General features: G+C 47.5%; 2 protein-coding genes across 6 annotated transcripts; both read left to right on the top strand.

The window, feature by feature from the left end:
- The first annotated feature begins 432 nt into the window (after positions 1–432).
- LOC6524987 (nuclear pore complex protein Nup153) lies at positions 433–11323 on the top strand. 5 transcript variants are annotated; one of them, XM_002100791.3, is made up of 8 exons: positions 433–1667; positions 1734–2249; positions 2308–2552; positions 2776–7210; positions 7273–7428; positions 8201–8341; positions 9232–9299; positions 10386–10514. In XM_002100791.3, exons 1-8 carry the CDS (start codon positions 1521–1523, stop codon positions 10477–10479), a joined length of 5802 nt encoding a protein of 1933 aa, XP_002100827.2. In that variant the 5' UTR covers positions 433–1520; the 3' UTR covers positions 10480–10514. The 5 variants fall into 5 exon arrangements, with proteins under 5 accessions (XP_002100827.2, XP_015046025.1, XP_015046026.1 ...); XM_015190538.3 differs by lacking the exon at positions 9232–9299 and having other exon boundaries at positions 438–984; positions 1071–1667; positions 10386–11323; XM_015190540.2 differs by lacking the exon at positions 8201–8341 and having other exon boundaries at positions 435–1667.
- Positions 11324–12192: 869 nt separating this feature from the next.
- Positions 12193–16340, top strand: LOC6524989 (serine/threonine-protein kinase PAK mbt). The gene is made up of 3 exons (XM_002100793.3): positions 12193–13858; positions 13933–14204; positions 14986–16340. Exons 1-3 carry the CDS (start codon positions 12694–12696, stop codon positions 15460–15462), a joined length of 1914 nt encoding a protein of 637 aa, XP_002100829.1. The 5' UTR covers positions 12193–12693; the 3' UTR covers positions 15463–16340.
- The last annotated feature ends 42 nt before the right edge of the window (positions 16341–16382 follow it).

Genomic DNA, 16382 nt, shown 5'->3' on the forward strand with positions numbered 1-16382 from the left:
AAATGCACACCTTTATTTACATTTTCTAGTATTTGTTATGCTCAGCCTATGGTCACACTAGCACTCGCTGCATTTTGACTAGCTAGAAATACTTTTTAGGACAACTATCGACTAATATAAGTGCTATATTTAAACTTTAGTATCATCAAAAAGTTAATGATATATTTTAAAAATTCGCACTTCAACTTTTAGACATATAGGAGATTTTTTCTTAACCACTACAATTCCTTAGAAATCAAATAAGAAAACAATAGAGTGATGTTGACATATATGTCAAACTTCAAACTCGACTGGTAACAGAGTAAATCAGTATTCCTATAAATTCTACTTGATAAGTCATACCACTAGCAATCGAGTGATGTTGACATATATGTCAAACTTCAAACTCGACTGGTAACAGAGTAAATCAGTATTCCTATAAATTCTACTTAGTCATACCACTATAGCAGTTCATTCCCATTTAAAAATAACTTAAGACTTTCAAACCGTAACCGTGAATGTAATCGACAACTGCTGGAAAAGTATCGATTAAGACACGCTGTCCGAGACACCGATAGTATCGAGCAAACATCGATTTTGGTTCCAGCTCTACACTGTGGCCACACACGCGTTTTTTCCCAAATCAAATCGTGCTTTTTTTTGTGAAACTCCGTTTGTTGCAAATCGGCGTTGCATTATGCTCGCGCAACAATCTAAAAACTGAACACAACCAGTGGCAAACGCTAAATTGTAATCAAAAGCGTGCTTTTGACCGCTGTAAAATGCCAAAATTGGTACCGATTCGCAGCGCGCGTGTGTGTGTGAGCAGAGCGTGAAGAAGAGGAACGGAGAATTGCGAAAGCAGTGTGTGCAAGCGGAAGAAGCACAAAGACAAAAGGAAGGTGATAAAATTAAAAATATATATCAAATCTGACAGGCGGCGGTGTCCGGCAGATACGAAAATTGGGAAAATATTAAAGAAAGCGAGCGGCATGCGGGAAAGCGGTAAGGGCAAATCCAAAAGCAAGAACCTCGGAACGCTTCGCCCGAATTCGGTATTCAATCCTTTTTTCCCGCCTCTAATTTTGCAGGGCTAGTGCCCAGAATTTGTTCTTCAGTGGTGGTCAAGAAGCCAAATCCTGAGCATACGCTGTCAGTTTGTGGCGCCAAACAGAATATTATTTAAAAATATCGCCGCGTGTGTAAAATCTCGGCGGTACGAAAAAAGAGAAATAAAAAAAAGAAAACCACGACGGCGTGCGTAAGCGCACTCATACGTTTACACACGCACAGACAGACAGAGCAGGAAGGATAGAGAGCGGAGCGGTAGTGTGAGAACGAGAGAGCGAACATTATACACGCACACACACAAACTCGCTGGCAGGAATTGCAACAGTGTGTGCTTTCTTTTTTTTTAGTTTTTTTTTTTACTTACGTTTTGTTGTTGTGTGTGCGGCGGCGCTTCTTTTTCGCTTATTGCATCTCCCTTTTGTGCCGTTGCTTCGCCGGCTAAAAAGGAGAGTCAAAACTAAAGTGGCATAATGGAGGATGGACAGGAGCAAAGGGAATCCTCGCAAGCCGAATTGGCCAAACTGCATCCTCTGACGCCGCTCAAGGAGCTGCCCGAGGAAGGTGAAGAGGAGGAGGATGAATCCTCGGCGGGAGCCCTGCAGTCTGGCAACAACAACGTAAGTACAGTCGACAACAACTTGGTTTCCATCAAATAGCACACTCCCATCCAATTCCAATTGCAGTCCATCATGGGCAAAATGAAGATGCGCGTGTCCAGCATTCTGCCCGCCTCCTTAAGCGGTTGGTTCTCGCCGTCGTCCAAGGGTGGCCCCGAGGCCTTATCCTCCCCAGCTAATGTCCGCCAGTCACAGCCACGACAATCCAATGGACGCTCTACTACCAAGCGAAAACGTGGACGCCGTCGGATAATGCTCGCAGAAGCGGATGCCGATGCAGCCGACGATCTTGACGATGGCTCCGATGCCAAAGGCCTTAACTACGAGGAGGTGGCCCTGGCCGACAACATAGCCGAGCACGACCTGGCCGCCGAGGATGAGCAGACGCGGCGCAGCGAGTACAATGTGTTCCTGCTGCGCAAGCGAGCCGGGGCTGTTGCGGCTGCCGGCGGTGATGAGGACGAGGCCGAGGAGGATGAACTGGAGGAGGACGACGACGAAGGCGATGAGGAGGATGACGATGAAGAGCAAGAGAATCTCCTACAGTCCGCCGCCGTACAGCCCAAGCGTCGACGCCTGGAGGTAAGGTCACATCTTAAATCCTGTCTGCATTTCCCATTTATTCTTAAATCCCTTCCAGCTTGAGACCACCGTCAATTTGCCCAACATGCGTCGTCTGCCCTTATTGTCATCCACGCCTGCTGCTCCGCTCGCGGCTGCCACCACCTCCTCCACCTCCCAGATGTACAAGAGTGGCAGCCAGTTGGCTCCACACCGGCGCAACCACCTCAATTTGTATAGCAGTCAACGGCAGCGCGAGCCCGCGTACAACTTTTTCACGGGCAACGAAGCCGCCGAGGGAAGCACCGGGGATCTGCCACACAGGTTTGTTAAGCTCATGCGTGATACAATTGTTAATATGGAATGCCAAAACACATTCCTCCGAACTTGATGCCATATTACTTATTTCACATTATCTATAAAAAATATTCTTACACTGGATCCCGGTTATATCCACAACTGAATATAAAATAAACCGCCATTTTATAAGCTTTTTAAGATTAAAACATATCACAATCTAACAATGCAATCTTTTAAATCATTTTAGCATCCGCCGTTCGCTGAACATACCTTTCGGAGGCAGCAGCAACGCCACCAGCCACAACAGCCTCTCCAGCCTTCCTAACCACAAGCGACCATCGCTTATAGGCCAGCGAACCCATCGTCGGGATCTTACAATGGATGAGACGGGAATTGGACTGGCCATTAGTTCGGAAGATCACATTAATCATTTGCTGAGAATAAGCAGGACCAACAACAACACTAGCAACAATAACAATAATAACAACAATGTCATTAAGTCAAAATCAAGGCGAACTGAACTGTCGGTGGCCGCCGGAGCTGGTGGAGATTCGCAGTCCGAGAGCGATATGAACGAATATCATAACAATGGCGAAGGCCACGATGGACTGCGGCCGGCGCATCATAACAGCAACAGCAATTTAGAATTTTACGGAAATCTGCAGAGCTCCAAGTCAATATTCAACAGGAGCAGCTCCGCCGCACAGCCATCGCACCGGAATTCCACGTGGTCGCTGAATTCCCTTAACCAACGACGTCGCTTCAATGCATCCATATACGGCAGTACGTCGGCGCTAAGCGACAGTCGTCTGCTGAGTCGCAGTGCCTCAAACTCGGGCTCTGCATCTGCCTCCAGCTCGCCCTTTTACCAGGGACGCACCACCTTTGGCGGCAATTCCGCCAACAATCGCATCTTCAGTCGCAGCAATCTGAGCTCCTCCGCTGCATCCTCAACGTTGGCTCTCAATTCTGCCGGCAGTTCACCAGCGCATCCGCTGCAGGGTTCCTTGACTGGTGGTATAGGATACGGTATGAAACCGGTAGACATGCGACCTTCCGACTCCGCCAGCCATTCGGAGACATCTGTGGGCCAAGGTGGCAGTAAGAATCCCGGTTCCGGGCTGTCGAACACCACACTGCGCATCCTCAACCTGCTGGACAGCTACTCCACGCCATTGATCGATGCCAAGCGCATGGGCAGCACCCTCAAGGAGCACCAAAGCAGTCGTCAACTGCGGCAGGGTACGTCCGCCACCCCCTATTCGTGTAACATGATGGGCAGACGCAATGTTCCGGCGCCCACTCTTGCGAACGAATTAGCTGAACTGCGCTCAAACAAATTGCTGGTGCCGACGATGCAACAGCTTCTGGAACGCCGTCGTCTGCACCGCGTTACCCAGAACTCGCGAGATGTGGTTCACAGCCAGAACATTCGTGTTCGTGCGGAAAACAACCAGGAGAAGCCCAAGCAACCTGTACCATATGTTGCTCCGATAGATCAGCCGGCTAGCCATAGTCACCACACAAACAAGATGCGTTCGCGTCTTTCGCACCAGACGCGCAACAAGGAGCCGCGGACGGAGCAAGAGGAAGCACCCCCGCCGCTGGACCTGCCACAGATCAGCTTTCCAGACATGGCAAGCGCGCCAAAGTTTGACTTGGTCATTAAACCCACGGTGCCAGTGGTATCAAAGCCATCTTCCACCGTCCCAATCCCAAGTAGCAAAAGTAGCAGCAGCAACCTCTCTACTACAAACTCCAAGCAGCTGCAAAATTTCCTGGCTAATCCGCAGCCTGCGGCCCCAATTGTGAACTTCTCTGCCAATGGAAACGTTTCCGCAATTAGTAAACCAACTGGACGCACATTCACCTTCTCGGCACCCAAACCCTTGACGCATTTGCAGGAGAACTGCATCGCCAAACCGAAGATCAGTCGCAAATATACCTTCCCGGCACCGGCTTCGTTGGATGATGTGATTACAACGAAACAGTCGCAGCCAACTATAAACGGAACACCGTCTCTGGGATTCGGTGAGCAGTTTAAGAAGTCATCCAAGGAGTGGGAGTGTGATGCGTGTATGGTGCGTAACAAGCCCGAGGCCAACAAGTGTGTGGCCTGTGAGACGGCCAAGCCGGGAGCATCTGCTGCTTCTGCCCAAGCACCACCACCCACGGCAGCTATTGTGGCACAAAGTTTCGGTGGTTTTGGGGATCGCTTCAAGAAATCAACCACTGCCTGGGACTGCGATGCCTGCATGCTGTCGAATAAGGCTGAAGCCAGCAAATGCATTGCCTGCGAGACTCCAAGGAAAACTGCTGCACCAAAGGTCAACAGCTTCACTCCGCTGATCACAAATGCGAAAAGCAACGAGTGGGAGTGCTCTGTGTGCCTGGTGCGCAACAAAGTCGAGGTCAGCAAGTGTGTGGCCTGTGAGTCAGCCAAACCACCCGCAGCTCCCACTTTCGGTAATCTAGGTGTTGTGCCTCCACTTATGGCTACGGATGGCTTTGGGGATCGCTTCAAGAAATCATCGGCTGCCTGGGAATGCGATGCCTGCATGCTGTCTAATAAGGCCGAAGCCAGCAAATGCATTGCCTGCGAAACTCCCCGAAAATCTGCGGCTCCAACAGTTAACAACTTCCCGTCGATCAATAACAATTTGTCTGCTGTATCCGGTTTTGGTATGGCCTCCAAGCCAAGGGCCAACACGTGGGAGTGCCAGTCGTGCCTGGTGATGAACAAGTCGGGTGTTGCAGAATGCGTTGCCTGTCAAACGCCAAACTCACAGGCGAGAAGCAACAATAGCGAGTCCGCCCGGAGTCCATCCTCGTGCTTCTCCTCGACATCGTCCTCCGTATCTTCATCCGGATCCTCATCCGGATCCTCCTCAGGATCATCATCTGGATCAGTTGCTTCGGGATCTATCGTCAGCATTAGCTCCACGAGCGAAAGCTCTATATATGGCTTTAAGCCAGGACAAGCAAGTAAGGTGCCCCAACAGGATGCGGCATTTCAGCAGCTGGTAGCAGCCCAAAAAACAGCAAGTTGGGACTGCGATGCATGCATGGCACAGAATGATATGTCGCGAACCTCATGCATCTGCTGTGAGCAGCTGAAGCCGGGAGCATCCAGCCTTGCCGCCATATCAACAACCATTTCGTCTGGCTCCGGCAGCAGCGGAACGGCCAACTCTGCAGCCATTTCGGTACCCAAGTTTAGTTTTGGATTTGCTACTGTAAAGGAGGTTGTCAAGCCAACTGTGGAAACGACTACAGCTGCACCACCTTCCACTCAATTTAGCTTTGGTTTCGGCCAAAGCAATCAGGGTAAGGATGTGGCGGACAGTAAGAACACGGAGGCCCCGAGGATCTTTTCGTTTGGAGTGAGCAAAGTGGAACCCAAGACGGTGAGCTTTAAGACAATCACTAAGGAAACAACGGCCACATCCAGCTCAGAGGCAACAGCTCCAGCTGCAGCACCAGCCCTCTCGTTTGAATTCAAGGCTCCAACTACCGCAACTACGGCCAGCTCAATCACTACCACAACTAGCACCACCAGCACCACTCCCGCTTTGGGTGGCTTCAGCTTTGGCGCTCCATCATCATCCTCCACTGTTTCCAGTTCGACGGCCAGCTCCAGTGCGAATCCCACGGCCGTTAAGCCCATGTTCAGCTTTTCCGGAGCTGGCAGTGCCGTAAGCAGCACCAGTAGCCAACAGCCAGCGGCCAAGGCGCCAACCTTGAGTGTTGGTGTTTCTTCCAGCACCGTAACAACGACGACAACCTCTACGACAGCCTTAGCTTTCACCCCGGCATCTACTCCAGCTCCAGCAGCAGCCACCACGGCACCGGCTCCAGGTGGCGGCTTTAGCTTTGGAAGTCAGTCAAAACCAGCGAGCACACCAGGCACTGGAACCTTCTTCTTTGGCCAGACAACAGCGGCCGCACCAGCAACGCCAACGAACTCTAGCGTGAGCTCCATCTTCGGAGAAGCAGTTAGCACCACGACAAACTCCAGCTCCAGTGTGAGTGCCACCACCAGCACCACCAACGCCATTGCTCCCAGCTTTGCGTCCACCTCGACCCCTCAGGTCTTTGGCAATTGGGGTGAAAGTAAAACGGAGACGACCACCAGCAGCGCAGCCAAGCCATTCACCTTTGGTGCTTCCTCCGGTTCGGAAACGACGGCAACATCCAGCTTCGGCTGGTCAAGCAATGGCGCTGCGGCTAAGAGCAACAGCATTGCGGTCACCAGTGCGGCGGTGCCTTCCACTTCGGCCTCGACGATGGCGAATCCGATATTCGGCAGCAGTTCCATGTTTGGACTTTCCAGCAGTAACACCACCAGCACCACTAGTCTACCATTCGGATCCACGGCGACCACTACCACTGCAGCCACGCCGGCGGCAGGCAGTTTAGGCGGCAATGGAGCCCTTTCTGCGGTATTCGGTAATGTTGGCAACTCCCTAGTGCCAGCAGGAACTCCTGCAGCTACAACACCCGCGGCAACAGCCGCTGCTCCGTTGGCCAGCATCTTCGGTAATCCCACGCCAATTGCTGCGGCTGCGCCCGTCTTCGGCAGCGGAAGCACCATCACAAGCGGAGGATTCGGAGCGGCAGCAGCTGCCACAGCGGTACCAGGAGCATTTAACTTTGGCGGAGCAACTGCAGCCACGCCAGCTGTAAGTACATTTATACGAATATTATTCTGTATTTATCCAAACCGCTTTGTTACACGTTACAGGCCTCAAGTGCTCCATATAAATTCGGAAGCAGCACCAATGAGCCACTAGCCAAACCAGCGTTCAACTTCACGGGCTCAGCGGCGAGCTCAACAGCTCCTGCGCCAACCTTCAACTTCTCGGCCAATACGGCGGCCACTAATCTCTCCAGTGGCGATGTAAGTATACGATTTGCACTTAATTTCCAGTAACCACCCACCTGATCAACTTATAAAGAATTTAGAATAAAAACAAAAGGTGATCGATGGGAGCTGACCTTGAGCCTGAGCTGAGATGATGAAGTAGATCGATCACACACTCACTCACTCACTCAGTTTCATCCATGCAAATTTGTTTGCGGTTGTTTGTAGTCGTAGCTGTCCGTCATATTTCCTTTTAATTTTCCGACTTGCATGCCCCCGTTATAGCGATAATAACAATGCGCTCAATAATCGATCGATCCCTCCTAACATACCTGACCGATTTTCTATATTGATTTAGAACTACTCACCGTATTGATTTTACCTCTTAACTTGTATACATATATACATATATCTCTATATATATATATATATATATATTTATTTGTATTCTTCTCTCCTTTTCTTTTTTATCTTTTTCCACAACCCTTTCTACACAAAAACGGTCGTGCGTGTTGTTACTGTTAAAAAATATTGTCGTATACCACGTAATTTAATGTATACACTACCTTAACTACGCAACTTCCGTAAATCTTCTATAATGTACACCCTTTGTACTGAACAAAAAAAAAAAAAACCAAAACTGTGGGCACGGGCACGAATCAACTTTACTACCATCCATCCTACTACTACTACCTATGATTATAATTACCAAACCACCTAAATGCTAAATGAATATGAAAATGAACTGCCCACAAAATGAACATGAAAATGAACCGAATGGATCTGAAAATGAATTCGAATCGCAAAGCAGTCGCAGCCGCGCATCTTCCAATTCGGTGGTCCGCAACCGGCGGCCAGTAACCCAGCCAGTGGTGTGGGCGGGGCAAGCAACTCCTCCGCCGGCGGCATGCCCATGTTCAACTTTGCGGCCGGGGCGCCGCAGATGCAGGTAATGCGATGTGTCATGATCGATATCCAAAGAGTTTCGCCGACTCTATTTTAACGATACCCGATTGCTAATACTCAGTACTTTGTGTCATGCTATAGTTGTACGTATACTACGGGGAATGCCAAAGAAATCTGCGGAGAATCAATTGTATATAACAAATTCTAATCGAAGTTCTATCAAAAATAATACAAGATTTTAAACGTAGACTTTAATCAACAATATATTACTTCATTAGTACATATTACTGCAGTAGATGTTAATTTTTGACGTTATTATATGGTTTTCGAGACCACAGAGTATAGGATTCTCTGAAATAAAGTTAACCCACAATTTCTTTGGCGCTCGCCGTGTATGAAACTCACAGAAAACCCATTATTTGTATCTAGCTTTTCTCATCGTGCTTCATTAGCTTTAGCATTAGCATTAATTTAATACGCATGCTTAGTTTAACGCATTTCTGTAGTTCTAAGACGTTGGCTTGAAACGCATGTGTCGCAGGGCTTGTCAAATGATACCAATTGAAATCAAAAGTAGAACTTTTGCAACTATGTAGTTATATTCTGTTCTATGTGCCAATTGTTTCAAGTGTAGTCTAGCATGTGTTTACGGTATATTTTTGACAAGCTCTCACGGATGCACGCCAGCCCCCACCTCCCACACACACAAACACACACACACATACCATACACCACGCACAGCAGTTTTCATTCTTCATATAGCAACTTCCATCCAATTTCCAAGTTGTACATAACCAAAAAGAAGCAATTAATACCCATCAACCATCGTGATCCGTCCAATAAAACAAAACAAAAAAAAAAACTCAACCAAAATTACTTGCTATACAAAACCAACTTACCAAGGAAAAAAAAACAAAAATATTCTTCTTGCAGTCCACGCCGAATGCCAATGCACTGTTCCAATTTAGCGCCGGTTCCCAAGCGCCAGCCAATATATTTGCGTAAGTAAGACAGAGACGGATGATCCGTTGGCGGGTGGCTGCCATACATGCGAGCGAGACAGACACATGAGCGGCTTCAAAAGAGAACGAGACAGAGAGAAGATAACGCTCTTGCTGTTGCAGTCTCCCTTTATCCGTACTTTGAATTGGTCCTTTTACCAACACAATCGAAGAAACACACGCGCACACACACGCACACACACACCTACCCACACAGCTGCATTATAATTGCATTTGTTTAAATTATTTTTTAAGGCTTTCGTTTAATGTGCGTCCCATTTGTTTCGTTTTTGTTAAGAAAGAAAAAAGCGTATTACCCTATAATCCATGATCATATTTACACATGCGTAACATAAACATTAACAAGATTGTTCATGCATACCGTTCTATATCCCAATTTTAATTTTAAAAGCAGTTCCAACAGGCTAGAACATGTTTCAAATCAATTGGCCAAAAAAGAGATTGGTTTTGTCACATACATTGGCACTGGTTTAAAATCAATCGATTTAATTAAAATATGTTTTTAAAAAATAATATATTTGCAATTTAAGTTTAAATCATTCTTAAAATCATTAGTTATCATATGTTTTCGTTTACATATACATTTTATGTGCATAAAAACCTGGTTCGAGCTGATTTTTAAAAAGCACCTATTGAAAAGTATTTAATTTAATCATTTTTATCATATTGTCATATATAGAAACTGGCCTCAACTTACAACTTGAAATCGATTTGTATATTTTATAACGATTTTAGTTCCCAACGCATCAATTTCCATTTCCCCCAAGGCATCGAACTGCATTGTACAATGTTTTATGCACCAAGTGTAAATAGGATATGGGATTTCCTATATCCTGTGACTGTCATATTGTTTATTGTGTTCGTCTTATTTGTGTGTTCCGTTTCATATTGTTTCGTTTTGTTCACAGCATTTCGTATTCATATAATAATTTGTTCAATTTACGTTTCTTGCCCACACTGCGGTTGTGTGACAACATATGTATACTTGCTCCGCAGCAGCAGCCGCCCGAGGGAGTCTCGAAGATCGGTAGCCAAATTTGATACTAATCCATTGTTAATCCGCAGCTTCAATCCGCCAGCCGCCGGCAATTCGGCGCAGAATTCCCAGATGGCTCGCCGCAAAATCCGCGCTCCCGTGCGCCGTCTGCCGCCCCGGTAGAAATGGCATCGCAGTCGGCCATCAAGATAGCAAATGCATGTACTGAGGCCGCCGTCGGATTAGGATTAGGATTGTGGGTGCCAGTGGGGAGAACAGCAAGGGCAGTAGAAGCATCAGGGGTCGATGGGGAAAAGCAGAACACAAGGGACACCGGGGGCAACAGCAGGATCAAAGGCGCGGTCCACAGACAAAATCGCCAGGAACTAGATTTTCAAGGATTATCGAAGATGTTCAAGGATAACCGCCAGCCGCCAAGTTTGAACAAATACCGCTTCGTACGCCGCGATAGCCGGCACGCTAAAACCGAGGCTGACTCCTCCATCGGAATCAAAGGACGAAATATAGGGGAGCAAAATCCAGCAAGAGAAGAAGGAGTAGGGTATCATGTTTCACAATTCACATTCAAGCCAATTCCGCAGTGGACGACACAAAATGAAAGCAATGGCGGCGATGTCCTTACATGCACACCAACAACTGGCGACCAGGAGGACAACCAGACCGGAGTACAAGCATTAGAATCCAGATCACAGGAACGCATTGTAGTAAGGAGTCAATACAAGATAGTGCGCCGCAGAAGCGACAGCTGGACACCAAATCACAAGCCTCCGTCTGACTCTCAAAATCCCTACTAAGTTCTTTCCACATCCTTCTCTGCTCTCCGATGATAGGGAGCGCGCCACGAGTACGTCGCTCATACGCATAATGATTGATTATGATGATTGCAAATTATAAGAAAATTCGTTGAACTTACACGCGCATTGGTCGCACCAAAAAAACTAAATTTATACTGTTCTAAGTTTAATTTTTAAAGTAATTTTTGTTGAATATAATACTTAAATGATAATTATGTAATAATTATTTTGCGAAATTGTAAAGAAACTCGTCATGCTGCAACGGAGATACGAGGGAAAGTAATAGCGCAAAAATTCAACCACTATATAATGTAGTATACGTATATTCAAGTAAAATCTGTTTAGACAATTTTCGAACGCTGAGTGATTGGCCGATGAGCCGAGCAGATAATGCTTGCAGTCAGATAAGAGGCGGCGAACGATTGCATTAAGTCTTTAGTTTTGTTATTGATTTTAGCGTTTAGATACACACACACACACACACAATTCATACGAGGAGATACCTGCAACCACGTTGTGTGCAGCAGCAGCCAAGGTGGAAAGCCAACAAATTAAAGCAAAAAAGCAAAACAACTATCTAGCAACGTAAACAAACAAAACCTATAGCTAACAGATAGCAGATAAGATGAAAGGTTTAGAGAGAATGGTGGCAAACAATGGAAAGCCGAAAAAGTTACGATTATGTGCATGTTTTTTATATACATATATCATAAAAAACATTGAATATTTTATTATAATATTAAATTGAGTCGAAAACAGAAATGGAAATCAGAAGTCTTAATGTTGAGAGAGAAACGGTATCATAATGTAAATAAGTAAATATATGCGGTATGATAATTTAAATTTTGTGATGTGTTTTTATTTGGGGTTTTCAGCTGGAATTGCAATGAATTGTGTAATTTCTGTATGGAAAACTAGCATATTGCATTATTAAGCTAGACATGATATTTCTTTATAAATAAAATAACTTCACAAGCAAATTTGAAAACGAATTGACCACAGGCAAATTCACCATACCCCGCCAAACGGTCACACTGCCACCCATCGATACTCTCCATTGCGATAGACATCGATTGACGTTCCAGCTCTAATACTCACGATAAACACCACCACTATTTCTGGCATCGGCAATTATTTCCCTAAGTTTATTATTTTTTGTTAACCGAATTGCTTGTGCTCGTGCTGTCCGCCATAAATGCAATGAGTGCCGACCAGTGGAGCAACTGGTGAAGGTGTATCGGCTGTGCGGATTTCGATTTGGCCACCCAAATCCAATTGAATCCCAGTTTCCCAGTCGCGTCCGCTGCTATGCCTGTGTGTGTGCCTGCGTGCCCGTGTCCGTGCGTGTGTGTGTGTGAGTGAGATCGGGTAGAAGTTGTGTGTTGCTGTTGTTGTTGCTGTTGCTGTCGGAATTGCCGTTGCCATCGTTTGTTGTTTGTGCATTTTCCATTGTCGGGCGACGCAACAAAAAAAAAAAATTAAATATTAAAAATAGAGAGCGCGAGCGAGAGGGAAGGAGAGGAGAGGAAAAGGGCGGTAAAAGGGCAGAAATTTGGAGCACGGGAAATCCGAGTCGCTGAATATGTTCTCGAAGAAGAAAAAGAAACCGCTGATCTCCATGCCCAGCAACTTTGAGCATCGTGTGCACACGGGCTTCGACAAGCGGGAGAACAAATATGTTGGCCTGCCCCTCCAATGGGCGTCCATTGTGGGCAACAATCAGATCCTCAAGTCCTCCAACCGCCCGCTGCCGCTGGTCGATCCCTCGGAGATTACGCCCACCGAGATCCTCGATCTGAAGACCATTGTGCGACCGCATCATAACAACAACAAGGCGGACACCACCTCGCTTAACAGCAGCAGCACCATGATGATGGGCTCCATGCCGCCGATGAATCCCATGGCACCTGGCGCCCACCCGATGATGAGCCATGGCCCAGGAATGATGATGCCACCCGAGGCGGGCGGCATAGTCCTACCGAAGACCTCTCATGTGGCCAGATCCAATTCGCTGAGGAGCTCCAGTCCGCCGCGAGTGCGACGGGTGGCCAATGTGCCGCCATCGGTGCCGGAGGAGGAGGGTCCACCGGCAGCAGGAACACCAGGAGGACCAGGAGGTGGAGCTAGTGGCGGTGGCTTTAAGCCTCCCGGTGCCCATCCCTCCCTCCTCTATAACAGTCAGCATGCGCACGCCAATGGAGCAACAGGACCACTGGCCGTGCGCACGGATCAGCCCAACCTGCAGCAGTATCGCAGCAATCTGGCCCCGCCATCCGGCGGCTCCATACCCCAGCAACAGCAGACTTCGCCCGTCGGCTCGGTGGCCAGTGGCACGCGATCCAATCACTCGCACACGAACAACGGCAACAGCGGCGGCAGCTATCCTCCCATGTATCCCACAAACCATCAGCAGCAACAGCAGGCCAAACAGGGTGGCGATCAGAACCAAAACCCCCTACATCCGCATGCTCATCCGCATCCGCATCATCACCAACACCTGGCCAAGTCGGCATCCAGGGCATCCAGTTCCAGCGGGGGAGCCAGCAGTGCTGCCCAGCAGGCGGGCGGCGCCAGTGGAGGAGCGGCGGGTCAGCCAAAGCAGGACCAACGCCTCACCCACGAACAGTTCCGTGCCGCCCTCCAAATGGTGGTCTCCGCCGGAGATCCGCGCGAGAACCTCGACCACTTCAACAAAATAGGCGAGGGCTCCACGGGCACCGTATGCATTGCCACGGACAAATCCACAGGCAAGATCATCCACCCACTCAAGTATTGACTGAACAATTGAATTAATGGCATTTGGTTTTCTCTGTTCTTGCAGGTCGCCAGGTGGCCGTGAAGAAGATGGACCTGCGCAAACAGCAGCGGCGGGAGCTGTTATTCAACGAGGTCGTTATCATGCGGGACTACCATCATCCCAATATCGTGGAGACATACTCCAGCTTTCTGGTCAACGATGAACTCTGGGTGGTAATGGAGTACCTCGAGGGCGGCGCCCTCACCGATATTGTCACCCATTCGCGCATGGACGAGGAACAGATAGCCACCGTCTGCAAGCAATGCTTGAAGGCTTTGGCCTATTTGCACTCACAGGTGCGTGACCAGCATGACACTGCCCCCGCTCCCATTTCCTTGTTCCCCCCCCCATCTGGGTGGTTGCTTCTCTTCATTGGCTGGCCAAACTGGACAGAGTACAGAGTACTCGTCATCATGCGATTCTTTGTGCCATTGCCTTGCCATTTGTGGCGCTTTCTTCGGCCTCCGCTTTCCCGTGGCTTTGGTTTCAATTTCTAAATGTTGTCACCAACAAAAGTCGTTGGCCGCACAGTGGGCCAATCAGTTGCGTTGCACACCCAAATGGCCAGGTGAAATCGCACGTGCATGCCCTACCTCAAATCGTTAGGTCTTCGGATGGATAGTTATTAGTAGTTTATAAAGAAAGAAGTGCTATGACTTTTGACGTTAGGTTTTTAAACCCATCTAGTATTCGATTTTAGAATAATAGAATATAAAATGTTTATTAATTCAGCAAGTCAAATCGAACATGTTGTAAGCCGCAACATTTCGCAATTCTAAGAATTTAAAGTATTTTACACATAAGCTGTTTAATTCAAATTAGAACTAGAACCCAACCTGTTCTTTCCAACTTTAACGTTAGGGAAACCAGCGTTCCCAAGAGCAGGAAATTCTTTTTGGGCGTTGCAGGGTTGAGCTGGTTTCTTTTGTGCATTTCTGTCCCACGTTGGCTCGTGTAATGCGATAAGTGTCTGGGAGAAAGGGCGTTGGGTGGGGGAAAACCGCAAACTGTGAACGCTTTTAACCAATTTCCCTTCTCTCTGTCTTTACCGACGTTGCTTCCGATGGCGGTAAACAGGGCGTCATCCATCGCGACATCAAGTCGGACTCCATTCTGCTGGCCGCCGATGGTCGCGTGAAGCTGTCGGACTTTGGATTCTGCGCCCAGGTGTCCCAGGAGCTACCGAAGCGCAAGAGTCTGGTGGGCACGCCGTACTGGATGTCGCCGGAGGTCATATCACGCCTGCCATACGGCCCGGAAGTGGATATCTGGTCACTGGGCATCATGGTCATCGAAATGGTGGACGGCGAGCCGCCCTTCTTTAACGAACCGCCGCTGCAGGCGATGCGTCGCATCCGTGACATGCAGCCGCCGAATCTGAAGAACGCTCACAAGGTCTCGCCGCGCCTGCAGTCCTTCCTCGATCGAATGCTGGTGCGGGATCCGGCGCAACGAGCCACCGCTGCCGAGCTACTGGCACATCCATTCCTGCGCCAGGCGGGACCGCCGTCGCTGCTGGTTCCGCTGATGCGCAATGCGCGACACCATCCGTAGATGGATTCCACTGCGCACACTCGATGGACACCAGACGATGGACACCGGCTGTTCGAGGAAAACAATCAATCATTCCCACAGACAACGATCCCCGGCCCGTGGGCATCCATCTATTAATTTCTAGTATTATCATTCAGTTTGGCAACTGTACTTAAATTCCCGAAACGAAATCCCTCGAAACGTTGTAAAGTCATTTAAAACAGCAGCACACCCACATTATAGCCACTGCTCAACCACACTCCAACCAAACCCACTAACGTTCCAGAAGAGAACGCAATGTGCCTTTTTACACGCCTCCAAAAATCGCATCCAGGAACCGATGAAAACGGATGAAAAACGACGATATAGCATTTATCTGCCCGAGAACCACATTTATATATATGTATATCCATACGATTATTTCAGCATTTTGCTCTCTCTTCTTGTCAATATTGATTTGTGTGCGTGTGTGTTTGATTTTTTTTAACAAGCCCATAAACATTGTTCGAATATACATATATACGCTAAGAGCTAATGTTAAAAATTTATACATATATATATATTATACACATATATTTTTTATAAAAACAAAACCTAATTCTAAGCAAAGCGAAACAACGAAGATGTGAATCGAAAAGAGACAGAAGCGTGTACGCGCAAAACGAGAGAGAATGAGAAAGAGATAGGCGGAAAAGTATATTAAATTTGGACATATTTTTTAAAAAACATTTTACATTGGCCACGTGAATGTGGCGAAAAGTTGTACGCTCCTATATCCAAACACATTCCCGACTTCGAAAATATTTTAGATCTTTTAGCTTACATTCTTTGTTCTGTTTTTTTGATTTAACCCGTGTAATTATTAATTAATGAATAAACTTAAATGCGAAAATGTTCAATTTTGTGGTTTCTTTGAACTGGGAACTTATAGCCCATAAATG

This window comes from Drosophila yakuba, chromosome X (genome assembly GCF_016746365.2).
Source record: "Drosophila yakuba strain Tai18E2 chromosome X, Prin_Dyak_Tai18E2_2.1, whole genome shotgun sequence".
Taxonomy (NCBI): Eukaryota; Metazoa; Arthropoda; class Insecta; order Diptera; family Drosophilidae; genus Drosophila; species Drosophila yakuba.